At 42.1% G+C, this 26,894-nt stretch overlaps 3 protein-coding genes across 11 annotated transcripts; 2 read left to right on the forward strand and 1 right to left on the reverse strand.

Annotated features, from left to right (window-relative positions):
- Positions 1-1,462: 1,462 nt before the first annotated feature.
- On the forward strand, positions 1,463-5,162 carry rbx1 (ring-box 1, E3 ubiquitin protein ligase; the record flags this gene model as incomplete). 2 transcript variants are annotated; one of them, XM_080488141.1, is made up of 5 exons in its annotated part: positions 1,463-1,572; positions 2,946-3,024; positions 3,136-3,206; positions 3,325-3,410; positions 3,666-5,162. In XM_080488141.1, exons 1-5 carry the CDS (start codon positions 1,495-1,497, stop codon positions 3,676-3,678), a joined length of 327 nt encoding a protein of 108 aa, XP_080344267.1. In that variant the 5' UTR covers positions 1,463-1,494. The 2 variants fall into 2 exon arrangements, with proteins under 2 accessions (XP_080344267.1, XP_080344268.1); XM_080488142.1 differs by lacking the exon at positions 3,666-5,162 and having other exon boundaries at positions 3,325-3,414.
- Positions 5,152-12,342, reverse strand: st13 (ST13 Hsp70 interacting protein). Of its 3 annotated transcripts, none has more exons than XM_080488139.1 (13): positions 12,205-12,342; positions 11,625-11,764; positions 10,379-10,427; positions 10,147-10,231; positions 9,885-9,958; positions 9,533-9,599; positions 9,363-9,447; positions 9,167-9,277; positions 8,179-8,281; positions 7,958-8,074; positions 7,821-7,860; positions 7,076-7,164; positions 5,152-5,792 (listed from the first exon to the last, which is right to left on the reverse strand). In XM_080488139.1, the coding sequence occupies exons 2-13, from the start codon at positions 11,732-11,734 to the stop codon at positions 5,658-5,660; spliced, it is 1,065 nt and encodes a 354-aa protein (XP_080344265.1). In that variant the 5' UTR covers positions 11,735-11,764; positions 12,205-12,342; the 3' UTR covers positions 5,152-5,657. The 3 variants fall into 3 exon arrangements, with proteins under 3 accessions (XP_080344265.1, XP_080344264.1, XP_080344266.1); XM_080488138.1 differs by having other exon boundaries at positions 12,188-12,342; XM_080488140.1 differs by having other exon boundaries at positions 7,821-7,856; positions 7,954-8,074; positions 12,188-12,342.
- On the forward strand, positions 11,479-26,596 carry xpnpep3 (X-prolyl aminopeptidase 3, mitochondrial). Of its 6 annotated transcripts, none has more exons than XR_013936334.1 (13): positions 11,479-11,677; positions 14,106-14,218; positions 15,004-15,126; positions 15,214-15,401; positions 15,490-15,709; positions 16,637-16,821; positions 16,914-16,976; positions 18,019-18,132; positions 18,203-18,288; positions 19,722-19,905; positions 21,193-21,313; positions 21,813-23,136; positions 26,582-26,596. XR_013936334.1 is itself a non-coding variant. In XM_080488134.1 (12 exons), the coding sequence occupies exons 2-12, from the start codon at positions 14,152-14,154 to the stop codon at positions 21,977-21,979; spliced, it is 1,518 nt and encodes a 505-aa protein (XP_080344260.1). In that variant the 5' UTR covers positions 11,479-11,677; positions 14,106-14,151; the 3' UTR covers positions 21,980-23,317. The 6 variants fall into 6 exon arrangements, 4 of the variants coding, with proteins under 4 accessions (XP_080344260.1, XP_080344262.1, XP_080344259.1 ...); XR_013936335.1 differs by lacking the exon at positions 11,479-11,677 and adding an exon at positions 13,917-13,961; XM_080488134.1 differs by lacking the exon at positions 26,582-26,596 and having other exon boundaries at positions 21,813-23,317.
- Positions 26,597-26,894: the final 298 nt, after the last annotated feature.

A 26,894-nucleotide genomic window follows, 5' to 3' on the forward strand; every position in this document is an offset into this window, starting at 1 on the left:
CATCCGAAAAAAGTACTTTGGACCACTGAGCAACAGTCCAGTGCTGCTTCTCTGTAGCCCAGGTCAGGCGCTTCTGCCGCTGTTTCTTGTTCAAAAGTGGCTTGACCTGGGGAATGCGGCACCTGTAGCCCATTTCCTGCACACGCCTGTGCACGGTGGCTCTGGATGTTTCCACTCCAGACTCAGTCCACTGCTTCCGCAGGTCCCCCAAGGTCTGGAATCGGTCCTTCTCCACAATCTTCCTCAGGGTCCGGTCACCTCTACTGGTTGTGCAGCGTTTTCTGCCACACTTTTCTCTTCCCACAGACTTCCCACTGAGGTGCCTTGATACAGCACTCTGGGAACAGCCTATTCGCTCAGAAATTTCTTTTTGTGTCTTACCCTCTTGCTTGAGGGTGTCAATGATGGCCTTCTGGACAGCAGTCAGGTCGGCAGTCTTACCCATGATTGCGGTTTTGAGTAATGAAACAGCTGGGAGGTTTTAAAAGCCTCAGGAATCTTTTGCAGGTGTTTAGAGTTAATTCTTTGATTCAAGGGTGGGTGTGGTGCTCCAGATGATTAGGTTAATATCTCATTTAGAGTACCTTTTCATGATATGCTAATTTTTTGAGATGGGGATTTTTGGTTTTTCTTTACTTTTTTGCCAAAATCATCAATATTAAATCAATAAAAGGCTTGAACTACTTCAGTTGTGTGTAATGAATCTAAAATATATGAAAGTCTAATTTTTATCATTACATTATGGAAAATAATGAACTTTATCACAATATGCTAATTTTTTGAGAAGTACCTGTATATGTCCACTTAATAGACGTCATACATTGCTGGCCATAGTTTAGCTAAAAGACATGCAATTTCAATGACTTGGTTCTTGAAAATTCATAATCTGCAGTAGATTTTTGGGATGGGACTTTCGTAGTAAATTTATTCATTTTTTAGAATGTAACTTGAAATCGTTGTAAAAATAATGAACAAAACCATTGTATGAGCAAAATAATTTCAAATATATTTATTGGTGGATTTAATAATTCATGCATGAAAGGAATATAGGTAGGTACGGATGAGTTAGTATTGCAAACATTGTTTGGCTCATATATTTGCAATTTGTGCTTTGTGAATTCAAAATTTTTCGGACGGGATCCCTGGTATGTTGCCTTTATAAAGTAAATCGGCCACTGAGGGCTCTCAGCGGTTCCATGGTGTAATGGTTAGCACTCTGGACTCTGAATCCAGCGATCCGAGTTCAAATCTCGGTGGAACCTAAGCGACTTCTTTTGTCATGCTCACTTCAAATTCTTTTTAACTTTATCCAAACAATAAAACAAATTAAAAGAATAATAATAGCACAGCTAATTTATGTGACACAATACAAAAGTTTTTTCCTCATGATTCTAACATCAACGGTTCCTCGTCGCTGCCACAACAGTGCCTTCCTCCGGATAATGACGTCGCCGTATTTCTTCCGGGTGAAACTTCCTCCCAGATTCGTTCACGATGGCTGCAGCTATGGATGTGGATACGCCGAGCGGCACCAACAGTGGAGCCAGCAAGAAGAGGTTTGAGGTCAAAAAGGTACGGTTGAGCAGATAAAAGTCAGTGTCCAAGCTGTGAAGACGAGTTATAAATCTGTCAAATCGCCGCAAACAAAACGTCTGTCCAGTTAGCCCTTAGCTCTGAGCATGCTAACGTTAACGCTAAGCGGCTTTTAGCTCGCAGCTGCCGGGGCATGAATTAGCAATTCTGTTTTAGCGTATAAAGTCACCAATCTGTTTCGATGTTACAAAGGACACCAAGTAATTGATTAATTTACTATAATCCATCAAATGATGAACTTTAGCACGTCCAAAACACAGCGGTTAATACCGATTAGCTCGGTTAGCAGAGTTAGCTGAGACGTTCCACTCAACAATTTACATGAAGTCTTTTATTAATTTCTTATTATCTTATCGCTATTATTTCTTAACGCCCTTTAATGGCTTGAGAAGTAAGTACTTTCTCTTTTGTGGTCTATACGGACAAGTGATTTTTGGTTACTTCCCTTTATGTCGGCAAAGTTGTCATGTTGTTAATTTGATGTCCTTAATATTGCTTCGTATACATCTTTAGCAAATTAAATTCTATTAACTTGAGAGGTTCTGCTTAACAAAGCTCTTTTTTAATCATTCTTTACAGATCTTACTTTTCCCTGATGTATATGATGTATTTTGTTAATGTTTTCCTCTTCTCCTTGTATTCATCCCTATTCTCTCTCAGTCACTTTTTTAGAATCACCTCAATTCTGCAGGTTTTAAAATTTTAGCTTGATCCTTTTTGTGTCTGCCAGAAAATAGGCAAACATAGTCGTCTATTATTGTTAATGTCAGCACATTGCTTTGGGTGGAAGACTTTATAATTACTGTTTATGACAAAATATTTGCCTTGTGTTTTTTATTTGATTCATTCACCAAATGCAGTTATAGGCTCGGAGGGTCATGGAAGCCTCGCAGATACCATCAAGATGATTTAAACCTATAGAAAGTTAATAATCTAATCATCCACCTTCTATATCCACTTTCACTGGAGCCTATTTCAGTCAACATGTCAGAGAATGAGACTGTGCAGACGACACAAAGATTCTCCTTCAACTCATTGTCACATGAATCTATTACTAATACTTCGAAACATTAGTAAAACTCTGACTTCTATATACGCTTGTCGACATGTTTAGATTGTTACAATCCGTCTTTCTGTCCTCCTGCAACAAATTAGACAATTTCACATCTTCCAGGGTGTAACCTTGGGTTTTCCGTCAGCTGGGATAGGCTTAAATCACACTTAGTTTAAAATGTGTGCATGCAAAGATACAGTAACATGCACCGTTTTAAATCTGTTGACTTGTTCTACAACACAAATGTTTCTTTTGAGGAAATGCATGTGGGCTGATGTTTTGATTGTGTCCTTTCCAGTGGAACGCTGTTGCGCTGTGGGCCTGGGACATTGTTGTGGATAACTGTGCCATCTGTAGGAACCACATCATGGATCTTTGTGAGTTCACTCGGAACATACATTTGACTTGTTTCAATAATCTGCCGTGTTGAGTGATTTAAAAAAATAAAAAAATTATTGATCACAATAATATTCTTGTTTCTCCATCAGGCATAGAATGCCAGGCCAATCAAGCTTCTGCGACGTCTGAAGAATGCACCGTGGCCTGGGGGGTGTGCAATGTGAGTTTGACCAGGATTCATTCATTATAAAAAAAAAATAAAAATGTAAATGGCTTGTTGTGCTATGTCGCGTACGTTGGCAGAGTTTCCTCACCAGCCCGCCTGCTCTCTTTCACAGCACGCTTTCCATTTCCACTGTATCTCTCGCTGGCTCAAAACCAGACAGGTGTGTCCCCTGGACAACAGGGAGTGGGAGTTTCAGAAGTGAGTTCATTTCAATGTTTGCATATTTGTGACAGCGAATGAATGATCCGATTGATTTATCGAGTTATGACTGGAAAAGAAAAGTTCTAACTTTTTGCTAAAATTTGTTTAATGTAGGGAAATATTAAGAATAAATGATTATATATTAGATGACTTTTTATTCTTTTAGTGTATTCAATCTGTGTGTGGCTGAATCTTTTGAGAAGTTGTGAATATTTCCCTACTGACAGCCCACTGTCTCTCTGTTTGTTCCAGATATGGCCACTAGCTGCGTCACTGTCCACCCCTTCTCGGCTCCCTCACTCCCCAGCTCTTATAGTACTGGTTGTTTTACGCTCATGTCTTTCTTTTGTTAATATATCAGGGCGAAAATAAACTGAAAAGTTGTCACAAACGGCCTGTTGTCCTCAGATCTGCTCCTTCTGGTTCCGAACAGCGACGCAGCTTCACGTTTCGACGGTTAAAACCGCATTTTTAGTGCTCAAAGAGCGACGCTGAGCAGACGACATCAGCCGGGTCAGATCAGTGCAAGCCGAGGCCGAGCATGTGTTAGTGAGCAGTAATCCTCTGTCTGAAAGGCAGATGTTCGGGGTGGATTAAGTAGCCTGGCCACCAAATCTGCCTCCCAACGCTGATTCATAATGCCCCACCTGGAGAGACCTGCACAGATATTTTAGCTAATCTTTATAAACAGGTGATGCTTAAAAACTTCAAATGACATTTATTTAAGCTGATCTCTTGGTTGAAAATGTACGATCATTGAGGATTCTTTTCTAAAATATGTATTCATACGAACTGATTTAGCTCAGGGATGTCTCATCAGATCATGGGCTAAATATTTCATATATGAATGCTGTGTACTAATTTATTTAAACACCTAGATGAATGGCTGCACATTGAATAATAAAAGCACATTTGAAAATTTCCACTATGAAATGCATTTAGTTTCACAACGTTTAAGGCAACAAATATGATTTTTCTCCTTAAATTTGGAAATAATCTTGAGAGTAATCACATTGGTGTTTGGGAGATTATTTCTTTTATTGTAACAATGCTTTTAACACTTTAAATCATTAAAAAAACCTTTTATATGGCCCCACATCTGAAGATCTATACATTTGTAGGATGAGCAGCAGAGCTTAGGTCAGTCGCATCCATGACAAATTTAGTATAACCTGACAATTTAAAAATGGAAGATAAAAATGATTTGGCAAACTTTTTTTTGAACGCTACCAAGCTACTCATCCCACAAATGCTTCTTAATTAAAATGTCACTATTTACAAGGGAAACAAGCCATTCTTTCCCAGAAATGAGATTCAACCAAACAAACCTTCCTTTTAATGCGCGAGTAGCAAATCTGCTTTAATACATGTATGCAGTTGTGTCATTCTAAATGGTTAATTTTGACAATTCTACACTGAATAAAACATTCGGCAGTTTTAACATTTCAATTGAGATTACGGTAAAAATCTAATTTCACACGCTTGAAGATTTTCAGATCTGTAAGAAATTTATAATGCATTTAAGTTTTACTTCCAGGTATTAATTATAGAAATTTTATTTGTTTATCAGAAGCAAAGCCACATCCTTTAAACCCTCTGCAGGTGCACTGGGACAAAATACTGAATATGATACTTTAAATCCTCTAAATAGCATTCTTCTGACTGTTGGAACAGGAATTCCAAGTTAAATCCTTTACAATCTCAGGCTAAACTTTAAAAGCAAACAAAATAAACAATCTTATTTGAAGCAACAAAGGTTTTGTTTTATTATAATCATTTTTCCGTCAGGGTCACACAATGTTATCAGAATATGATCATTTTGCATCTGTAACGACATTTCTTAACAGAGTGCTGAAAATTGTGTGTGAGGGATCTAGTCACAGAAAAGAAACAGAAAAAAAACAACAGTAGCTTAACCATCATCGCATCTCGAGTGTTTGTAGAAACGTAGCATCTTAAAGCAGGTTCAGAAGTCTGGACCTGTGGTGGAGTCGCCGGCTTCGCTCTACGTCCGACTTCCTGAACCGTCGGGTCGCTGAAATACCGCTAAGTGCTAAGCAGGCCGATTAAGAACGTTAGAAAAAGGAGCCCAACTCGCTCTACAACACACCAGTCAACCCGTCACCACCCGCTCGCTGCTCTGTTTGAAGTACGACACAGTGAGGAATTTTTGTTGGAAAGCCACGCGCTCTCCACGGCGTTCTCTCCAACGGCCACGCCAACGCCTCGGTCCGCCGCCGCCGCCTATGGCTGCGGGGGGGCTCCGAACTTGGAGCTCAGCTTGGTGACCAGGGCCATGATTTTGGGGTTGCTCTGGTACTTCGCGATGTTTGACGGGTTCTGCGCCACGTCCTGGAAGGCGGCCATCACCTCCGGGTCCTGCAGGCGTGCAAGGGGACGGGGAAAAAGGAAGAAAGAAAAAAAAAAAAAGTCACCTTCACTTCCTGTGTGCATTTTCCTGCAACCAACATTTTAAAAATAGACTAACGACTTCTCTCCTCTGTGGGCGTACAGCTCACGATCTCTCTGCCATCACTAATAAAGACTTTTCACTTCCTCAATAGCCGCATGAAAACCCGAAGCGGCAGAAGCACATTTCGACAAATCCACTTGTATAAAAACCTAATTAAACCTCCTAAGAGGGTTATTTATCTGCTTTACTTCAACTTGTCTTAATGTTCACACAGCTGCTTTGCTGTGAGGCTCCCTCTGATTCGCTCAGTGCAGCTGAAGTGACGCGGTGCGTTCAAGAGCGACGGAGCACGGAGAAAGTTTGGTCTTGTGGTGAAGTGAAACGTCCATTTCTTTAATGGTATTGCAGGGGTGTCAAACACATTTTAGCTCAGGAGCCACCAATTCCATCTCGAGTGGACCGGTAAAATAGTGTGTACGTGATATAACTACTACAATCTCAACATAAACTCAATTTTTATGAGACATTCTTGTGCAGAATACAATGAAATGTCCAAAAACTTCTATTTATTTTCCTGTTAAATATCTCCAGTCTTTAAATCAACGCCTGCTGCTGTAAAATATTTTTGCACAAAAATCTTTTATTTTGCACACTTACTTCTACATTCATACTTCAGTCATAGGTTTATTGTTAAAATGTTCTATAGTGTACTTATACTGTATATTTTGCTTTTTTACCCTTTTCGCTGCTGTAACAATAGAATTTCCCATTTGTTGGATGAATAAAATACAATCTAATCTATAAATCGTAACTTGTTTTCACAGCGAGCCGATATCTCAGCTCGAGGCTCAGTATTGTATCTGCTACTCTTAATAAATTTGTAAAAAAAAAAAAATCAATGTTGGTTGTCCCAATTGGAGCCTCGTCGGCCGGTTTACGCCCACAGACCTCATGTTTGACATCATACGATATTATGCTCATTCACAACAGGTCAAAAGAAGATGAACAAGCCCGACGAGCCAAAATCAGGATAACGCAACTAAATCCGTGTGTGTGTGTGTGTGTGTGCGCTGCACTGCCAAAAGCCTCACACACAAATGTGGCATTAAACCAAGCCCCTCCTTTTCGTTTTAGATCATCCGTCAGAAAACCTCAGCAGCTGTTAGGATAATTCAAGTCTAAAACAGAAGAAACAATCCAAAGATGCGAGTGTGTAGGAGGGCGGCGGTGTGACGAGCAGCCGGGTCACCTTCATGGCGTTGAGCAGCTCGGGGTCTTTCAGGAGATCGCCCAGCCCGGGCATGCCGGGAGGATTTCCACCCGGGAATCCAGCAGCGCCTGCAGGACAACGGAACACACTTTAGCGGGGGCGGCACTGATGTTCAATTATAAAAGCATGTTACCGTTGACGTGAATAATTTAGTTCACGTCTTCCCTCCCTGCATCCGAGAGCCTCCTTCCTCCCATATTGCCGTCCTCACTTCCACAGACGTCTCAAAAAACGAAACGACGCGGCTGCCTTCGCCACGTTAACTTCTACCGGTGATCACGTCCAACACGTGACGTTCACCATCATCCAGTCCGAACTGATGAAGCGGCGTCACTAAACAGCGTAACATTCCAACCGAGGCAAAGCAAAAACCAGATAATGCTGGTGTGTGTGTGTGTTTTTGTGTATGTGCGCCAGGGACAGTATTCTTTGCGTTTTGCTTCTTAAAGCGGCAGGCGCACAGAATTAGATCAATACATTTATGGACAAAATAAAATAAAAAAGTTAAAAGGATGAAACGAGGACAGCTATATTCAGCGGAGCAGCAATGCATCCTGTTCCTAAAGCCAAACGACTTTGACCAAGAACTAAAATGTATTTCTAAAGTGAAGAATCTCCTGTTTTCACATTGAATTTTAAAAGCAGCACCAAGGAGGAAATCAGTAAAGTCACGTGAGCATCTGATCCCATCATGCAGGGCGCCGGCTCGTTTCTGCTCTCCTACCTGGAAAGAATCCTCCTCCAAACTGTCGTGATTCCTCTTCCTGTCGGTGAGACAAAAACAAAAAAAACCAGCATCAATATTAACGCCATTCAAGAACTTTCAAATGACGAGAGTTTCAAATCCCCGGGTGAACTCGCCCTCTGAGCACGCGCATGCTCCTCTCTGGCTTTCTTTATCCTCTCCTGCTTCTCCTGGAGCTCCTTCTCTTCCCTCTTGCGCTCGTATTTACGTCGATGCTCTATGATTTTGTTGGCCTGAAAGGAAATGAAGCACGACGAATGAGAGCGATGTACCAACAACCGCAAAAAAATTAATAAAACGAAGAAAAAAAAAACACTTCCTGTTTTGAGAATCTTACCTTTGGCTGCACCTCCTTCAGCATTGTGCTGGCGTCCTCGTCGTAGTCCAGTTTGCAGGCCGTGGCCAGATCCTTGGCCGCCTCCTCCCAGTGACCCAGCAGCCTGCAGCAGGACGCACAAACCGTTAGACCACCGAGCGACCAGACGGGTTTGGTGAAGAAAGAAAAGCCTGCATTTATTTAAATGTGGATACGTAAACTTGTTGACGCTAATCTGCTGTAATCGCCACCTTATAGTAATCCTTTAAAAACACATTTTTAATCTGCAGGTGTCGCGTGTTGACAGTCCCGAGCTCACAACGAGAGGCAGTGAACTGAAAAGAAAAGTTACTGTGTGGCTTCACTTATTAACGAAGAAACTCAAGAGGTCACATCGTTTCACCGGGACAAGAAAAGATCAGGGATTTCAGGATTTCACAGGTTTGGCAATACATTCCTTCACTGACTCATGTTGGATGACACCAGCTTCACCGCACCGCTGCACGACTGTAAAACAGCTGCACAGAAGTTTACAGCTTGTACGGACAAACTGAGCATTCAGTGTTGCTTCCATGTCACTATGATATTTTGACATTCTGGATGTATTTGGAGCAGGTTCTCTAGACTCTCTCTGCCTACTATGTTTTAAATTGCATCACTATTTGTGGTGTAAATATTGTGTTGTGAGCAGCATGCAGGACTGACTCCAGGAAGAGTAGTCGTACGTGTTGCAGCTAATGGAGATCAACTTAAAATACAAATACCGAATGAGCCTCTCGTTATGAGAGTTTCTGCAGAGAAAAAGGTAGAAAATCTGAAGGAATTTAAACCCGACAGGACTGAGATCCGATCCTCAAATGATTTCCAGCTGTTATTTAATCTGCCGTCATTATCTATTAAACAATGGAAGCATTTGGTCAAACCTGCCGAGCTGGCTTTTATTTGCATGTTTACACATTTTGGTAGGAGTCAGGTGTTTTCAAATAGCGTGGCTCCATATTCCACCTACTTGTGAGCTTTCCCCCTCCACTTGTACGGCTGTGCAGAGTCTGGGTTGATGCTGATGGCTTTGTCACAGTCTCTTATGGCTGCGTTGGGCTTCTGCATCCGGATGTAGACGCTGACGCAAAGAGAAAGAACGGTCACGCTCCGCGCCACCCAAGTAGGTCGGCTGCAGCCGAGCGGGCGCGAGTCGCCACTCTCACCTCGCCCTCTTGGCGTACATGATGGCTACGCAAGGGTTCAGCTTGATGGCTTCGGTGAACAGATCCAGAGCTTTCTGCAGGTCGCCTGTGGAACGAACGGAAGACATCTGGTGTCATGAAGTCAAATCCAAGACGACTGTGGCGCGCCACTCAGAGTCTAACCGACTCACCTTCTCCCAGAGCGTTGATGGCCTCCACCTTCTTGTCATCGGCCTGGTCCATCATCTCCTCTGTGACCTGGCCACCGTCACAGACGCACATGTTAAAAACACCAAGTTTACAGGGGTTTTCATGACATCGTTAAAATTAAAAAGAATAAAACAAATAAAGGCTTATTTATGAAGTTTCAATGTTATATACTCATTGTAATTTATGGAAAAAAAATCTAATTTTTCATTGTATTCTCATTTTTGGAGCTGCATCCGTTCAACGTTTGACCCACAGCAGATTTAATGTTGAAGCCAATATATATAACACGTTGTTGTAAATCCCTAAATGTTATAGAAAAGCCAAACATGTCACCTCTACGTTGTCAAGGTCGCTGAAATCATCTGGATCAATCAGGTCGGGCTCGATCACTCCCTCGTTGTCAATTTCTAACAAACACAAAATAAACCTAAAAACATTTCCAATATGTTGCAACTAAAATTGCCCGACCAAGAGATTATGCAGAAATTATTACCGAAAAACATTTCGATTAATCTTACAAATACACAACGTCTTCGTCTAAGCATTAACATCCCCGACTTCAAAGCAGGAATGTTAAAAAGAACATTTCCTTCACCTATTTCACTCTCCTCGCTCTCTGATGGTGCAGGAGGTTCAGGAGGTGATGCTGCTGTTGGAGGGGGACCACAGGGGCAGCCACCCTGCCAGTCAGAGGAAATGGGTTTATTCTAACACGCTGAAGTTTTTCCTCAAGTTACGTGTTGTGCCGGTATGAAACAGGACAATTCAAAAAGCAACAGAAACAAGATTGAAATGATCAAGATGGGATAAAAATACAGAATCGTCACCTGGCATGAACCCTCGGCTTTAGGTTGGGGTGGGATTGTTGCACCCATGCTACAATACAGAATGACACAGAGCAGGTTAGTGGGCACAATGACAACAATTTTAAAAAGAGGTGATTATATTAAGTAAAAAAAACTATTTTATTGACAGTGTAAATATTGGCAACAGGTTAGCGGGAAAAGCCTCAATCCTTTATGGTTTCTTCCACCTGGTTCCAAAGAAAGCAGAGTAAATTGCCCATCATCAGCAATCAACTACGTCATATTATGCAAAATTCCCTTTCTCATGGTTTTCCAACAGTAAGATGCGTCCCCAAGCTTGGGAATGTGGGAACCCAGAAGTGAAGGAAATCTGTCATCTCTCGCCCTGGCTTGTTCAATTTTATTTTTTATTTTTTTAAAGTGTGTGCGCAGAAATCAAACCCTATGTATTGTCATCGGGGGTTTAGCCAATCCAAAATCAAGGTAGGGCCTCCCTTTTGACCCTACCAACTCTGCTCTGGCACATGGCACCACAAGAGGAAGTACTTCCTCCTCTTTCCAGGATGGGCGGAGCCAGTCCAGCTCACACGGACACAGCAGATTCTGAACGCAGCTCATATGATTCAATATTCAAATTGATGAAAATCAAGGAAAAACTGGATTTAAGGCAATAAACTTTGAATACAACGTTTTTGGACCAAGACCCATAAGAAAGCATTAAAAAAAAAAAAACACACAATTCTTTCAGATCAAAACTAAGTCCATTTATGATCAATCTTATAAGAAACACTGGACTGGATTATTAGATTGTTTAAGTGTGTCTGATGAGTGAAGGTCTGGCTGTTCCTCATTCAGCAAGTCACTTTGGTGACCAGCTGACTTGTATTGACATGTTTGTGATTCTGTTGGAAAGAATATGTGAGAATCTCCTGATATGCATGTCCTTAAACTCAAGCTTCCAGATTGTACTTTCCGCTCAGACGAAAGTACAATCAGATCCATTCATTTGTGAACCACAAGACATTTCCTTTAGCTTCACCTTGTCAAAGAGGAGCTGAGTCACTGCAGCCTGCAAATAGATTCAAGTACCAACAACATGACACACACACGGTTTTCACCCTAAAGGTGGGCGGGACAAAGCACGTGCTTGTTGACTTCACCGACACGTCCTTGTGACAATATGGAACTATAAGAAACCTCTCTTGTTTAAACATCTCTGACTGGGATCGAGCAGCCTCCGGCTTCTCCTCCTCTCAGGTGCACTGACCCCAGCAGCCAGGTCCGGAAGAAGCCCATCTCCGGGAGGTGCAGCACGCCGGGGTTGGTCTCGCACATCTGCACGAAGCCCTTGAGCTCTGTCAGTTTCCGTGGATCCATGATGCTGTGTCACGTCCAGCACACGGAGCGCTGCGGGGAAACAAACAAAAAAAAAAAAACCAACTAAAACAATCAAACACACGGGAGAAAAAAAAACAAACTAGCAGCTTAGAGCAGCGAACCGAGGCCACACGAAGCTTTTGTTTACGGAGATCCGCGGCTAAACCCCCCCCCCCTGAAGCTAACCTGGCACACCGCTCTCACAAAACAAAACACAGCCTTCAATCCGAGCTCTGCAAACTAACCACGCACGCACGGATGGTATACAAATATAGTAATTGAAAAGATCCGTAGACGGAAGTTTCTGGAAATGTCCAATCGCTCCGTGACGCGGTGACAGTTTGACGCATGATATCGCGTTGAGCTAACTGCAACACGGGCCGTGATTAATTACCGAATAATCACGTTTAAAGGCTGTGCAAGTGGGTACGTCGTGAATGCATCGAAACACACCTGATTTTAAGATTTACCGTGTAGGCAAACGTGAAGAGAAGCCACAGAAGTGAGGTCGCAGCGGAGTTTATGCTCCTCGACGCTGTTTAAACTAAGAGTCGCGACGCACTGGTGATTTCATTCAGGCAGCTTGTCGGACAGACCGTACTGAGAGGGACAAGTTTGCCCTAATACTTGTTTGTCAGGCACAAACTGTGGGCGAGACAAGGATAAGTGTGCCCTCGCCTGGGTCTGCCAGACACAAATACCTATTTTGTAAAATATCTTTACATTTCCCCCATTATCAAGAGATTACCTGATAAGAATTTATTTTATTTTAAACAATACAATCTATCTTTATTTAAAAAAAGATGTATTTATTGTCAAGCCTTATAAGTATACACTACACTTACTTATTGAATTGTTTTATTTTACTACAGTAATACTCTCCGTGGGGCAAGTATACTAAACAGTCGCAGAAAGCCCAGAGGCTGTACACAAATTAAATGAATGATTGATTGAATGAATGAGTTTACAGTATTCCGGGTACATAGAATACATAGAAAAAGCAAACAACATTAATCCTTAAATGATCCAAGAAAAGCAGTTTACTGAAGCCTGTGGCTTATATTCAGGCCTATCCTATAAAGTACATGGAATAACCTAGAATGTGTTGTCCATTTTACAAACAAAAACCATAAACAATAAAAACAACAAAAAACAACAGACAGATCCAAAGATCATACCAAAATCAATGATATCCCATTTCTCTCATGAGTCTGAACTGTAACCCTTAAATATTCTGTGTTTTACAGATTTCTGGAAATTTAACAGCAAGCTACTATATTTATGGTCATCAGAAACACATCCATATATGTGTGTGCATCTGTGTCAATCAGTGATAACATAAAGCAAGTCAAACGACTATGATAAATGATGGAAGGAATGGTGTGGTGGATCAAATAACCTTGTGATCCATTGGTTTCAATTGTGACGAATGTGGTGTTGGCAAAGGTACACGCTTTACCGAGTGTCTGTTCTAGTCACTGTTTGTGTGTATGTGTGGTATGAGTGAGTTTATATACACTATAACTTTAGGGATATGTGTACACTGTGTGTATTTTTATGTATATATGTTCATATGTAAATACGTTTCTACAAAAGCTGTGATTTATAGTTCTGAAATGTAAAAATCAAATCATAAATTCTAACATTAATTAATGTCAACTAACATTAATTTTAACATTGTTTTATATGTATCATTTTCTGTGTGGAGCAGGGCCGCGCGGTGGCGCGTTCTTGAGTCACAGCGCGAAGGTTGTAGGTTCAAGTACGGCCAGGGGCTTTTCTGTGTGGGGTCTGCATGTTTTGTTTGTGTGCGTGGGTTTCCTCCGGATATTCCGGTTTATTCCCACAGCCCATGGATCTGTGGCGCAATGCTGTAAGGAATGTATTCTGTTCTATTCTATTCTATTGATTCTCATTCATGATAATGATGAAAATACAAAAAATTCAATAAAAACGTGTACCGAAAAATCACAAATTCTCTGAGGAGTTAAATGTAAAAGATGGGTTATAAAACTTTTTTTTTAATGTAAAAACAAATATTAGAATAAGCAGTTAATAAATTGAATGAATAAATAAATGTAAAAGCGTTATGGAACACCTGAAAGAAGAAGAAGAAAGCATATGGAAGGAGGCCGGGTCACTGCGCTTTGCCTGAGAAACTGAACTCCGGGCTTCCGTAGCTCCGCTCAGCGTGTCTGTTAAACATGGAAGCAGTGATCTAACGAGGGTAAGCAGAGGAGAGAGAGAGATCTGCCTTATGAGAGGACTTACTCAGAGTGGTGTGGAGGAACAAACGGTACTAATGTGTGTGTGTTAATGTGTGTTTGTAACCGTGGCTGCCGTGTGTGTGTTTGTGTGTGTGTGAATTCAGAAGGTCGACATGTTGTGAAGAGATCTCGGTCCTACAAACAGCAACAATGTTGCGATCTGCTGTCAGACTGCTGCTGCCCTGGACCTGGACTGGAACTGGGAACTGGACTGGAGGTGAGACCTCCTCAGACCCTCCACAATAACTACAGCATGCAGGATCCGGTCCCAGAAGAAGCTGGAACAAACTGAGGAAGCTTCATAGTTACAGAGGCAACAAAGTTTGAGAAATTTTGCTTCACGAAAAGAACCAAAATACTTACCGGTATGTCAAGAGATCAGGGATATGACGAGGTTTAAAAATATATTTTTACAGAGGTGGCTTTTCAGCAATCTATGATAAACTATGTCAATAGATTACAAAGACCTTGACGATCTCGCCTTTTTGTAAGAGACAGGGTCAGTGTTGGATCCCACTGATGCCTTTATAATAATCAGACAAGGTGAAAATGAACATTTAATTGTTCATAATGTGTATTAATTTCTTCATTTTGCTTTTGTTGGCTCAGTAAACAAATTCACAATATAAAGAGGCTGCATGTGACTTAAACTCCCATTGACATAAATTGGATATGTCCCCTTGATGAAGTTGTTTTCTTTAAGTTATGATTCTTTGGTGCATTTAATGAGCCATTTTCCAGACGATTGAAGTGTTGCCAGTTATAACATAGTGTTGTTATTTATTTAAGCTTCTTTGCCATATTTACAGATTATTCTCAAAGTGAAATCGAGAGAATAATGGATATAATCCTGCACTTCCTGTGCACATAGAGGTTTATTTAATAAAACAAGGATGGTAGGGAGCTCTACACAATGTTTTTTTTTTTTTCAGTCAATGCTTTTACAACACTCCTCTGTCTGCCAAAATCTTTATTAATCTGTTTGATTTTTTTCACCTGTAGGATGTTTCCGGTGTCCATGCAGAAGCATTTCTGTGCAACCAGGAGGATTAAAACCAAAGTCCGTTCCCCCTCGCTACCTCGGCCAGCCGAGCCCGTTCACCCATCCACACCTCATCAGACACGGTGGGTATTGTTTCCAGAGAACACCTGCTCACGAGGATTCCCCTGATGGGCGTGAGAAGTCATGCTTTCTCTCTCTTTGATCCACAGGAGAAGTGACTCCAGGCCTGAGCCAGACTGAGTACGAGCTCCGCAGGCACCGGTTGGCCTCACTCATCGAGGCTCAGGCAGACAGGCTGGGCCCTTCTGCCTCCTCCAGCAACCATGTGGTCATCGTCTTGTCCCATCCAACTCGCTACATGTCCAACGACATCCCTTACCCCTTCCACCAGAACCAGGTGATTGTCCGACTTTAGGATGTCAAGATCATTTTATTAGATTTTTTTAAAGAAAGAGAAATCTGCCCTACAATCAAATGTTTTCCAGGACTTCCTCTACCTCAGCGGCTTCCTCGAGCCGGACAGTGCCTTGGTCCTTCACGGGAAGGGTCGGCCAGACCAGGCCATCCTGTTTGTCCCCCGCAGAGACCCGGGGAGAGAGCTGTGGGACGGGCCGCGCTCGGGGAAGGACGGAGCGGTGGCCTTGACCGGCATCGAGAGAGTTCATAGCACAGAGGAACTGAGCCTCGTGCTCAAGACCCTCAGAGGTAACGCAAGGGTCGATAATTACATAAGGATGGAGATGCAGGAGAAAAACTCTCCACAAAACTCAGGTTCAGATAATAACAGTGGACAGGGATTCATTAATTTCACACCGGGGTAAACAACGATAATTTAACAGCTGATGCTGTGAAAGCTGAGTGGCTTTTAGATTTTGAATGTTTTTGGTGTATTTGGTTATATAACATCTTAAATAAAAAAGAGCAGATGAATGAATGACTTTATTTTAAACATTATAATGAAAAAAAGAAACAAACTGAAATGTTCTAAAATATGTAAGCAGCAGTGAAAGTTATCCTTCTGCTTTTTCAGTTTTCTTATATTAACTTAGACTATTATGGACATAGACATTGAGAATAAAATCTTCAGTGTTATGTAGCTAGAATAGATAAAGAAATATAATAATATTAATTATAAACACGCACAGCCACTCAGACATGAATACATATCCCTGTCACTGCACAGCCCTCTTAATGTACATTCCTCTGATCATATTTGGCTGCATTCTTTTATTGGTTATTGTCAGTGAATTAAAAACAGTGAAAGATAGATTTATGGCACATAAACTGAAATATTTGTATCCTTTCTATGTTTTGTTCATAAGTCATGAAAAAAAGAAATCTAGCTCAAGCAGTTTTTCTATTTTTGGAATATATGGAAATGCTTCAAGATCAGACTTTTTCTTTCAATCTTTTTTTAATAATTATAAAAATGAATATATAAAATGCTTGAAACATTTCAATTGATATGATATGAAAACAGACAGTCAAAATAATTAACTGTTGAATGTTTTTTTGAATTGAGATGCACAAACCTTGAAGGACAAAGTTTGAACTCGGCGATGCCTTAATGTTCTATCCCCTCCCAACGACTGGCGCTTCACTGTTGGCGTCTCCTCTCTCCTCGTCTCTCAGGCAACGTGTTGTGGTACGAAAGCTCTCAGCCGGCTCACCCTCGTCTGCACCAGACTCACGTGTGTCCCCTGCTGGAGTCTGGACCGATGCCGCGCTCCGTCAGGCCCCTCATACATTCTCTCAGGGCCCTGAAGAGCCCGGCGGAGGTGGCGCTCATGCAGGAGGCGGGTCGCATCACGGCGCAGGTCCGTCACTCTGCTGTCTTCCTGTGTCACACTGTTTTTTCCAAAAGTTTTATAAACGCACATCTGCTTCACCTGAAATCTGCGTGTTCCAGGCTTTCAGGAGGACGATGGCTTTGTCTCAAGGAGACGTGGACGAAGCGGTGCTTTTTGCAAAGGTAAAATTTGCGCTCCTGGATATTTTTGATTGTTTCAACTGATGCAGGTAAAGCACCAATAAGTAGAACGGAAGTGATAAAATATTAGTTATTAGGACAGGGAAATGGATAGTTTCATGTTATCCTCATGTTCCAGTTGTAAAAGTTCTGGATTATTGGGATTAAAAGCAGTGCAACGTACCTTTATTTTGATAACCCTCATGAGAGCTAGTAAAGTAAATACTTTCTCCAGAATTGTTTTCTTTTGGATTCTGTTCTTTTGGTTTAAGTCGTGTACAATTTGGGATATTAAATCTGCCATTTCAGCATGTAAGATATTTTCTTCATATTAGTGAAACACATGAAAAATATTTAGTGTTTTGACCTCCAATTAAAAATGATTTAGCTCTGTTGGCGGCATATTTCTAAATAACACCTGAATGTTTCAGATAAATCTCACATGTTCATATCATCGCATATGATGTTGTATTATTTGTATACCAATAAGTTTTTATGTCTTGAAACAAGTTGAAAATACCTTTTATCCTCTATTGTACCAATTCCTATATTTGGTAGCGTGTGCATCTCTTTGTTTTGTTCTTAACTAAGAATAGTCCAAATTTAAGAAAGTATGAGAATGTAGGTGAAAATATTTGTGGTAATTATTGAGTTGAGTGGTATATTTGGCCTCAGTTACTGCATTTGATTCATGAGTTTATCCTTAAAAACACATTTCTAAGAAAATTTGTCGAGTTTGTCTTTTTTTTGGTGCATTTTTTGTAAACAACACCCGTATTGTGGGTCAATAGTACTCAATGATGCTTAGATGAACTTAAAAGGAGCTGAAGCACATAGTTAATTAATTTTACCCCACTTTTCTTGAATAATTGATATGTAACAGTCTTTTTTTTATATACTTATACACTTATGACCATGTCTTGAAGTTTATGAAGGTCCATCAGCTACAATTCAGGTTTAAAATGTTCAGGTTACACAGGTAACACATTAATACTTTGGTATCGCAAACAGTCGTGCTCGTTTTAATCGGATGTTGACTTTCCAGTTTGACTTTGAGAATCGGATCCACGGTGCCAACTTCCTGGCCTATCCTCCCGTGGTCGCTGGAGGGAATCGAGCAAACACTCTGCACTATATAAATAACAACCAGATTATCAAGGTAATCACATCAGAGAACACTAATACCTGATAACCGGTTAGCACTCGGACATGTTTCTTTTCTCTCTCAGGGTGGTGAAATGGTCCTGCTTGATGGCGGCTGTGAATACTTCGGCTACGTCAGTGATATCACTCGGACGTGGCCAGTGAATGGAAAGTAAGTCTGATGGCGGCGTTTCCAGTTTGAAGCAAATATCCATGGACAGGCATGTCCTCGCTTTGGGGAAACCGGCAGTTGTATAGTTAATCCACACCTGAAGAGAGGGAGAGGACACCCGATTTTATCTCCAAAAAGAAAGTCCCTCTAAAGAATTCTATTTTATTTTTAAATCACACCGCTCACGTTGTGAACAGAGTTGGGTTTGTAGAATCTGTTTTACAATTTATATATGATTACAAATGACTCCAGGTTTTAATCCATTTAACAGTTTGTAATATTCGTTTTTACCAAAACACTCTTGCTGAACGGTGCGTTTCCATTCGGGACTCGCCACAGAGGCTCATGTGACGCACAGGTTTGATTTAGTGCAGGTTTTAAGCCAGATGACCTCCCTCGTGTAATGGCATGTAATATTTCACTGGAGATTTCCTTTATCCATTATCTTATAGATAATTTTTATTATCGTAAGGGCCATAAATGTTATCCTCTCCACCAGAAGGTCAAATTGGGATTGAGCACTTCTGCCACAAGGACACTTTGGAATCAAAGCTACTAATTTTATGAAAATCTTCAATCTCATTTTAATTTAATTCTGTAATAGCGTCCATCCATCTTCTATACCGCTTAATCCTGTGCAGGGTCATGGGGCTCTGGAGCCAATCCCAGCTAACTATGGGCGAGGGCGGGACACACCCTGGACAGGTCACCGGTCCATCACAGGACAAACACAGAGACACACACTCATATTCACACCGAGGGACAATGTATGGTCCCCTGTTAACCTCACATGCATGTTTTGGGACTGTGGGAGGAAACTGCAGTACCCGGAGGAAACCCACGCACACCCGGGGAGAACGTGCAAACTCGGTCTGCATGTTCTGGGTTTAGGTTAAAATGAGTTTTGTCTGAGAGTACAGTGAATATTCAAGCTGCAAGCAGTGTTGAGTGGGTCTTCACACACCCACGCACGTTGGACCGTGTGATGGAAATGTGGGATAGTGCGTCAAAAGTGTTAAAATTCTCACACCACAAGGTGGCGCTATGACTGTGTGTGCACATTAGCATAAGGATGTGGTCATGGCAGCACTAATAAAGCTTTCCTTCCTATTTCATTCAGTTTTATTGTCCTCGATTCAGCTTCACTCTATCCCATTACGCGACATTCTGTGATGTCACATTTCCTTGTATGTTTTAATTCCATTCCATTCTTTCACGGAGCAGCAAGAACTCTTAAGGTTGCGGGTTCGATCCCCCATCTGGGTTTATGTTAAAATGTCTCACTATATAAGTAGAATCCATTTACCATTTCACTTTTAGATCCTTTAAAATAAAATGAAAATGTAGTGTGACTGTATGTCTGATGGCTGTTTCTGCTAACAGTGACCGACTCGAACACAGCTCAACACTTTTGCTTTCCCCGGCCACATCAGATTCAGCGCTGCCCAGGCTGAGCTGTACGAGGCTGTCCTGGAGGTCCAGCGCTCCTGTCTGTCTCTGTGTTCCCCGGGCGTCAGTCTGGACCACATCTACAGCACCATGCTGGCTCATCTGGGACGCCAGCTCAAGCGGCTGGGCATCCTCAAGGCCAGTACCAGTGATGCCGACGTGCTAAAGGTAGGAATAAAAAAAATAAAAATAAATTGGCAGGTAATTTCTGTGCGATGCAGCACAAAGTGGATTTATATGGATTTTTGTGGCTGTAGATTTTTCTCAGAAAATGGGAAATGCGTGAGGGCTTCTGTCCCTTTTTTCAAGATAACTTCAACTTTCGGTATCTGGCAGTTTAATCACTCTGTGCTTTACAGTACTCAGACGTTCAGGTTACTAATGAGTAACACAGTGGCGAGTCTTGTCTGTGACTGGACGGTGTAAGTGCAGAAGGCTATTTTGGTCGTTTTAGAATTTTCTTCATGTCATACAGTAAATCAGATGTTATGGTTTTGCTTATGTGAGCCAAACCCTGATGGAAATAAGAAATCAATATCCAATACTTTTACCTGGATTTGACGATCTCTTTATTGAAAATCATCCAAAAGGCTTAGTTAGAACAGAGATCAATTTCATTTATTATCCGTTTAATTCATTAATCCAACATGTTTTATTTAATTATAGGCTCACATCCCCTTAAAACACTGACACTGTAAAAATACTTGTATAAATATATTTTTCAATTTCCAGTATCTCGTAATTTTTTTGAGTTGGCACATCAGATCAAGTGTGAGGAAGCCGGGCAACAGGAGACGAGACAAAAACACTTTCATAAATCATCTGACTGTCTTAAAACCTTCAGAAATGTCAGAATTGATGTCAGACAATGTATTCCAGCTCTGCTTACAATAAGTCTTCACTATCGGTCAACATGTGATATACGATCATGTTCTCAATGTTTGTCAATGATTTTCATATCTTTGTGGTGTTCTTTCACTTGCCCTTCAGTTGCACTTGCTCTGCTCTCTTTGGTTTTTGTTGTTGTTTTCTGTATTTCACATGAGGAAAAGTATATTTCGTTTGTGATTTTTGGCCATTTTGCCTTGATATTTGTTTTCCTGACTTCCTCCCTGTGGCCACCAGCTTTAAAATAATCAGGGCTGTCAGTCAATTAAACGTTAATCACACAATTATTGTGAATTTGCAGAGAATGAATGCATAGTGAATAGCAGTCATTATATGTATGTTATGCATGTTGTGAATGAATTTCAGATATATTTTGCAGCTCAAAGAAATTAAGAAATTGCATTTTGTTTGTTTATTTATTTATTTTCTTTCTCATTCATTGCATTTATCCGCGCACAGAAGATCTGATGTGGCCGATTCCCGAGACCAGCATGTTGAAATTTCCGATCCAAAACTATTGGCAAGCTTACAAAGAACAAATGAAAACTTTGCTTTTGTTTATCCAAGGCCGCGAGGCGATACTGCCCCCACCACGTCGGCCATTACTTGGGCATGGACGTTCACGACACTCCCGAGCTGTCCCGCTCACAGCCGCTCCAGCAAGGGATGGCCATCACGATAGAACCAGGTACGGATAAACACGTGTGGGTCGTTTACCTGGTCTGGACCAAAAGAGATAAGCTTGCTCTCGGGAGGATTTTTGCTTTGTGCTCACATTGGGCTTTGTAATGGTGGACTGACGTCTGTGAACAATATTTATGGCGAGCAGCTGTTTTTACTTGGAACTTTAATACGGCGTGCAGAACTCGGGGTAACGCAATGCATCTTGGCTCATCGTAGAAGGGTTTTTACGAGACTTTTCCGAAGTCTGTCATGTCCAGTTGCAACTCTTTGTTCGTTGTCATTGGACTTTAATTGCAGCATCAGTTTGTTTACACGCGTACCCGAGACTTAATCTTCACACTAAATCTACCACCTATGTACAAATGGCATAAATGCATCAATTGCACCAGACTTCAATCCAATCGGACGAAATCAAACGAGCGAACACACACTTGAACGATCCTTCCCGATTACTGTTATGTGAGTTCCTGCTTCCATAAATCTTCCCTCTCCGTCTGTCACAGGGTTATACATCTGTGAAGATAACGAACAGGCGCCGGAGCGTTTCCGCGGCCTGGGCGTCAGAATTGAGGACGATGTGGTGATCCGGAATGAGGGAGGACCTCTCATTCTCTCCTCTGATACCCCGAAGACCATTGCCGATGTGGAACAGGCCTGCGCCCAGAGATAATGCGAGGAGAGATGGAGTGGCCCAGTGAGCCGATACATTCTCGCGTGCGCTGAGCCTCGTGGTCGTCTTCCTAGTGCTGATGCTATCAAGCTCGGGGGTCCGAGTACACGAAGAGTGGGAGCCCACTGTGGGGACGCTGAGTCTCAGTAAGGCCTGAACAATTAGGAATGGGTTGGTGGAGCATTGTGAACTTTTATCAGCGTGGAAAGACACCATAAACATCTTAATGTCCATGCTGTTTGACAGTAAAATGAGCAGTTCTCAGTACAAGTACACAAAGTTGGTCTAAATTAATAGCCGGGGGCAGATGATGGCCACATGATCCCTTCTGGATCCCGCAGCTAAAACTATCCATCAATAAGTTCTTTAATTGGAAAACCAATCAAGTAACTATCCAGTCTGGGTAGATTTAACTGTGTGTGAATTAATCATGTTGCAGCGTTCAAGCTCACCCCCGTCTGAGCTGCAGTAGAAAACGTATAACTTCACCTCACCAAGACAAGACAGCCCCGATCATGTACATCGTATCTCAGATGATGTCCGTCTTATCAGTGAGTGAAATATGTGACTACGATTTGATGCCAAACAAAAGTACAACTTTTCTTCCGTACACATTCACATTTTTTTCCATGGCACTCAGTTAAATATGTGATACACACGAAATGTGAACACCGATGGCTGAACACCTTGTACTGCTGTGTTTGTGGCATTATTGAACGAGGACTGGCCGTTCCAGATAGTCCTGGAATGATGATAATGGCTACAAGTGAATTTGTTTAAACGTGAGAGATTATACACCGAGAAAGGTTGTGGTTTTTTTTGTTTTGTGCTGGACTTTTGTCTTTCCAGCTGCACAGAGATGTGTGATCGATTTAATAGTACATGATGTTAAAATGGATTAAAACCAATAAATGCAGTTGGTTATCTTTAAGTTGCTTGTTACTGAGTTTGTGTGTAAATTCATTGTACTTTCAGTGGCTGCATGGAGGTTTTAAAGAAAAATTTAAGAGACAAGTGTAATTACAAGGTTGTGTATTCAGATGTATCGTCCTTAGTTTGAGTGGATTGCACAATCGTCTTTTAGTTCCTGGTACTTGCTGTCTACTGACAAAAACATTAGAATCATTGTATTTTTATGAGCATCTGTGTTTTATAAGGTGCATTTTAAAGCTGATTTCGTAAGTTTTTTAAAAAATTCATATCCAGGTTTACACATACAGGTAAAGCCGACCTTAGATCTGAGTTCAGTCTCCTGCTTTTTGAAGTGTGGCAGTTTACTCTCCCTTGCATTGTTTCTTTTTCGTTTAAAAAATAAAAATAAATCCCTTCTAACGTTCCAAAACTTTGTTTGATTCCAAGAGGCCTTTCAGTTGAGACTTTGCATGTTCTCCCTGTGCGTACGTAAGGGGTTTCCAGGAGTACTCCTCGTTTCCAATGGATTGGAAACCCTAACTTGGATATAGCAGAATATATATATATAACCGATGTAATGGTGTATAGTTGATACTAACAAGTTGACCTATACAACTGTTATTGACCTTTTTATACAGTTACTACACGTGTGCAATGTATTTTCTTATCATGCATAACGTGTAAAAAATTTGAATGCAGTCTGCAAATAATGTAATTATGACATAAACAATGTTAAAAGTGTATGTATCTCAGTTTGTCTTCTCCTGGGATAGTCTCCAGCCACCCTGAGGCTAGTCTGGGTAGAGTGTGTGTGGAGCATGGATTGAACGACGATGATATCAAACGAGACATGTTGTGTAGGATAAGTGAGTTTTCTTCAGGATTTGGCGTTGGTGCAGAGGATCGTTAGCCATTTTTTTGGCCAGTGTCCATCTGTGGTGTCAGGAATTTAGGTTGGGGAAACACATTTTTCTGAAGTGTGTGTGTCTGTTATAACTTTGCACTTTAGAGTATCATTTAAGTCCAACTATATATCTGAAAAACCATAATCGCCCATCAATCTTCTGCGCAGACTTGTATGATGAATCCAGCCCACATTGATAACAATTACATTCTGACTGCCTGTTTGCATGGTGATGGTCTTGTGACCTTTTGGGGGTCACCCTGCCTTCCTCTACAGTCGTCTGGGATGGGCTTCAGGTTTCCAGTATCAAAGATGGATGAGGAACAGTGTTTAGCGCTCCTGTCTCACAACAAGAATGTCATGGGTTTAAAACAAGTTTGTGTGTGTGGGTTCCCTCCACGTTCTCCGGTTTCCTCCCATACTCCAAAAAACATGAAAAGACAAAACCCCTATTGGCGTGAATGTGTGTGGTTGTCTGTCTGTGTCTGTGATGGACTGGCGACTTGTCCAGGGTGTAACCTGCCCTCACCCATCGTTAGCTGGGATTGGCTCCAGCGCCCTACGACCCTGCACAGGATTAAGCGGTATAGAAGATGGATGGATCGACTAGTGACCTGGACTCCAATGTTTCAGTGTAGAAGATGGATGGAGGAATTAGGATGACCGTTGGGTGAGGTCACTTCAGGGCACCACAATGCTTTTCTCACTCTCTCTTAACCTCTTCATCCCGTCGGGAAAGTAAGGCCACAACACTTCACCACCCAACACTGTGCTGAGCTTTGGCTTGTGCTTCGCCCCATGACAGACCCTTCTCTTTCAGCTCTTCCATCACAGTCTTTGGTCAGATGGGTTTTGGCTTGCCACTTCTCCTCCTTCAAGTTGGAGTCCATCTCATGGCAACTTTGGGTTTCCTGTCATTGGATTTGACCCAACAGTTCCTTATTTGTGATCTTGTTGAGTGAGTAGATATTACAGCTCTAATGGAGGCAGATGTTATGAAATGCTTTAATATGGTCTAATTTCTACAGTTTGCAGCTGGAAGAAGGTTCCCCTTGGTGTCTAGAGCTGGCCATGATGGCAGTAACTGTGGAAGGACAGGAAGTTAATGAAGAATCACTCATTCTAACACTAGAGGAGCAAAAGTGACGAGTAAGCACAAAAGTGGGAACTTCTGAGAAACGCAGTCGTTCTCCATCACGGCTCTGACTTCTGCAGCGTTTGATGGGAGAGGTTACAAACAGTGGAGCTCCACTGTCCCCTGCAGATCGAAATCGGCACGGAAAAAGAAAGCACGGAACCGGTTTCCGGACACTCCCGAACACTCACGAAGACAAACCTCCCCTCTTCCTCCCTCCCTCCTCCTCCCCTTCACGCCTAATGTTGCTGTACCTCAAACCCTCCCCCCGTATCAGAGGAGTAGAAACAACAAGCCGCCATTTTGTTTGTGCGGACAGACCGTCAGAAACAGGAGGAGATAACCGAGAGAAGGAGCGACTCCGGCAGCCGACGGTAGCCGCTCCGGGAACCGCCGGGGGAAGAAACGAGTGGCCAAATCCCGTCCGTGTTGCCCAGCGAGAGCCAGCATCGCCGGGGAGGAGATAAACCGCCGGTGGAGGGAGAGGGAAGGAAGGAAAGGAAAAAAAAAACCCGACTCGGTGACATATATAAATATTAAATACATATATGCGTGCGTGTGTGTATGCATGAGAAGGAAATACTCCGAGCAATCCGAGGAAGGGGGTGTTTTGCGGAGCGGAGACGGGGAGGAGAGGCGGAAGAGAGCCGCGTATCGTACGGAGGAGAAAACCTGCGAAACGGGGGGGAAAACAGCAACATGAAAAATCATTATGTGTCCGTCGCGGAGGAAGGAAAGAGCCCGCATAGACAATTATATAAATAAATTGCTGCCGGGCAGAAGGGAGAGGTGGAAAGAAAGACGGGTTTGAAGCGGAGGGGGGCTTTCACCATCACAAAGAGTCAATGAGAAGGATTTTTGTCAACCCGAAACATTTAAAGGGGGGGCTGTCAACATTATTGTTTCCGCTTTGGACATAGCCATAATTTCTCTGCAAATTGCCGTCATTTTTTTTTTTTTTTACCTATAAAAACACATTGTGCTCTTCTGGGCGCTCTCCTTTTTTTTTTTTCTTCTTTTTTTTCTCCTCCTGCTTGCACGATCAAGACATCCTGTAAAAAGCAGGTAATTTTTTTATTTTTTTGGAGTGTTTTCTCATGCTTTCCATCGTCATCATCTGAGATTTGAAGTGTTAAAAACCCCGAGCGGAGGAGGGGAAGGAGGAAGAGGAGGAGGAGGAGGAGGAGGAGGAACCTCTCCGGGAGCACAAGATAAGTAACCCAACAGACCGTCCTCTGCAAATATAAAACTAATTGGATCAATCTGATTGGCAATCAGCGGCCTGCACGAACTGGAACGTCAGAGAAATATCACAGATTTTTCCTGCAGATCGTCTTCAAGGAAGCATTTTTTTTTTTTTGAATCCCCTTGCAAGGGACTGCATCAACCAAATGTGCAATAAATAATACGAGTCCCCTCTTTTCTGACCCAGTGCCTTGCATGGTCAAAACACTTAAGTGCACAGTTGTTTTTTTCAGTCGGCATGCAAAAGAAGAAAAAAGTCCTGCCTGGAAACACACACTCGCATTAGTTTTTTACCCGAGTGAGTGCAAGTGTTTTCATTCCTTCCTGCAGAACTGTTCTCACACTATTCAGTTTTGCCAATGCAAGTTCTCAGTGTTGCACACGAGAGCATCGCCAGTGCTTTAAGTGCATTTTAAAGCTGCAAAACCAGTCTACTGCCTTTTTTTCGCCCTTTTTCTTCTTGCATTTGGAGACAGCAAGTGAGATGTCTGTTCAGGTGAGAGAAATGGTAAATGCAACTTAGGATCTCGGGAACTGTTGCATGAGTGAGCGGCCCCTCGGAGTTTTACCATCACCTTCCTGGGCTGAACTTAAAGGCTTTCCTCCGCCGGCTATGGCGGACAGCTCGGAGGACGGATCTTGGGACGGTTCCTGCGTCGCAGAAGAGGCTACATGAGGTTGTCAGGAGGGCCGCAACGCTCGTCCTTTTTCCGCCGACT

The sequence above is a fragment of the Lipophrys pholis genome (genome assembly GCF_963383615.2).
Source record: "Lipophrys pholis genome assembly, chromosome: 19".
NCBI classification, from domain to species: domain Eukaryota; kingdom Metazoa; phylum Chordata; class Actinopteri; order Blenniiformes; family Blenniidae; genus Lipophrys; species Lipophrys pholis.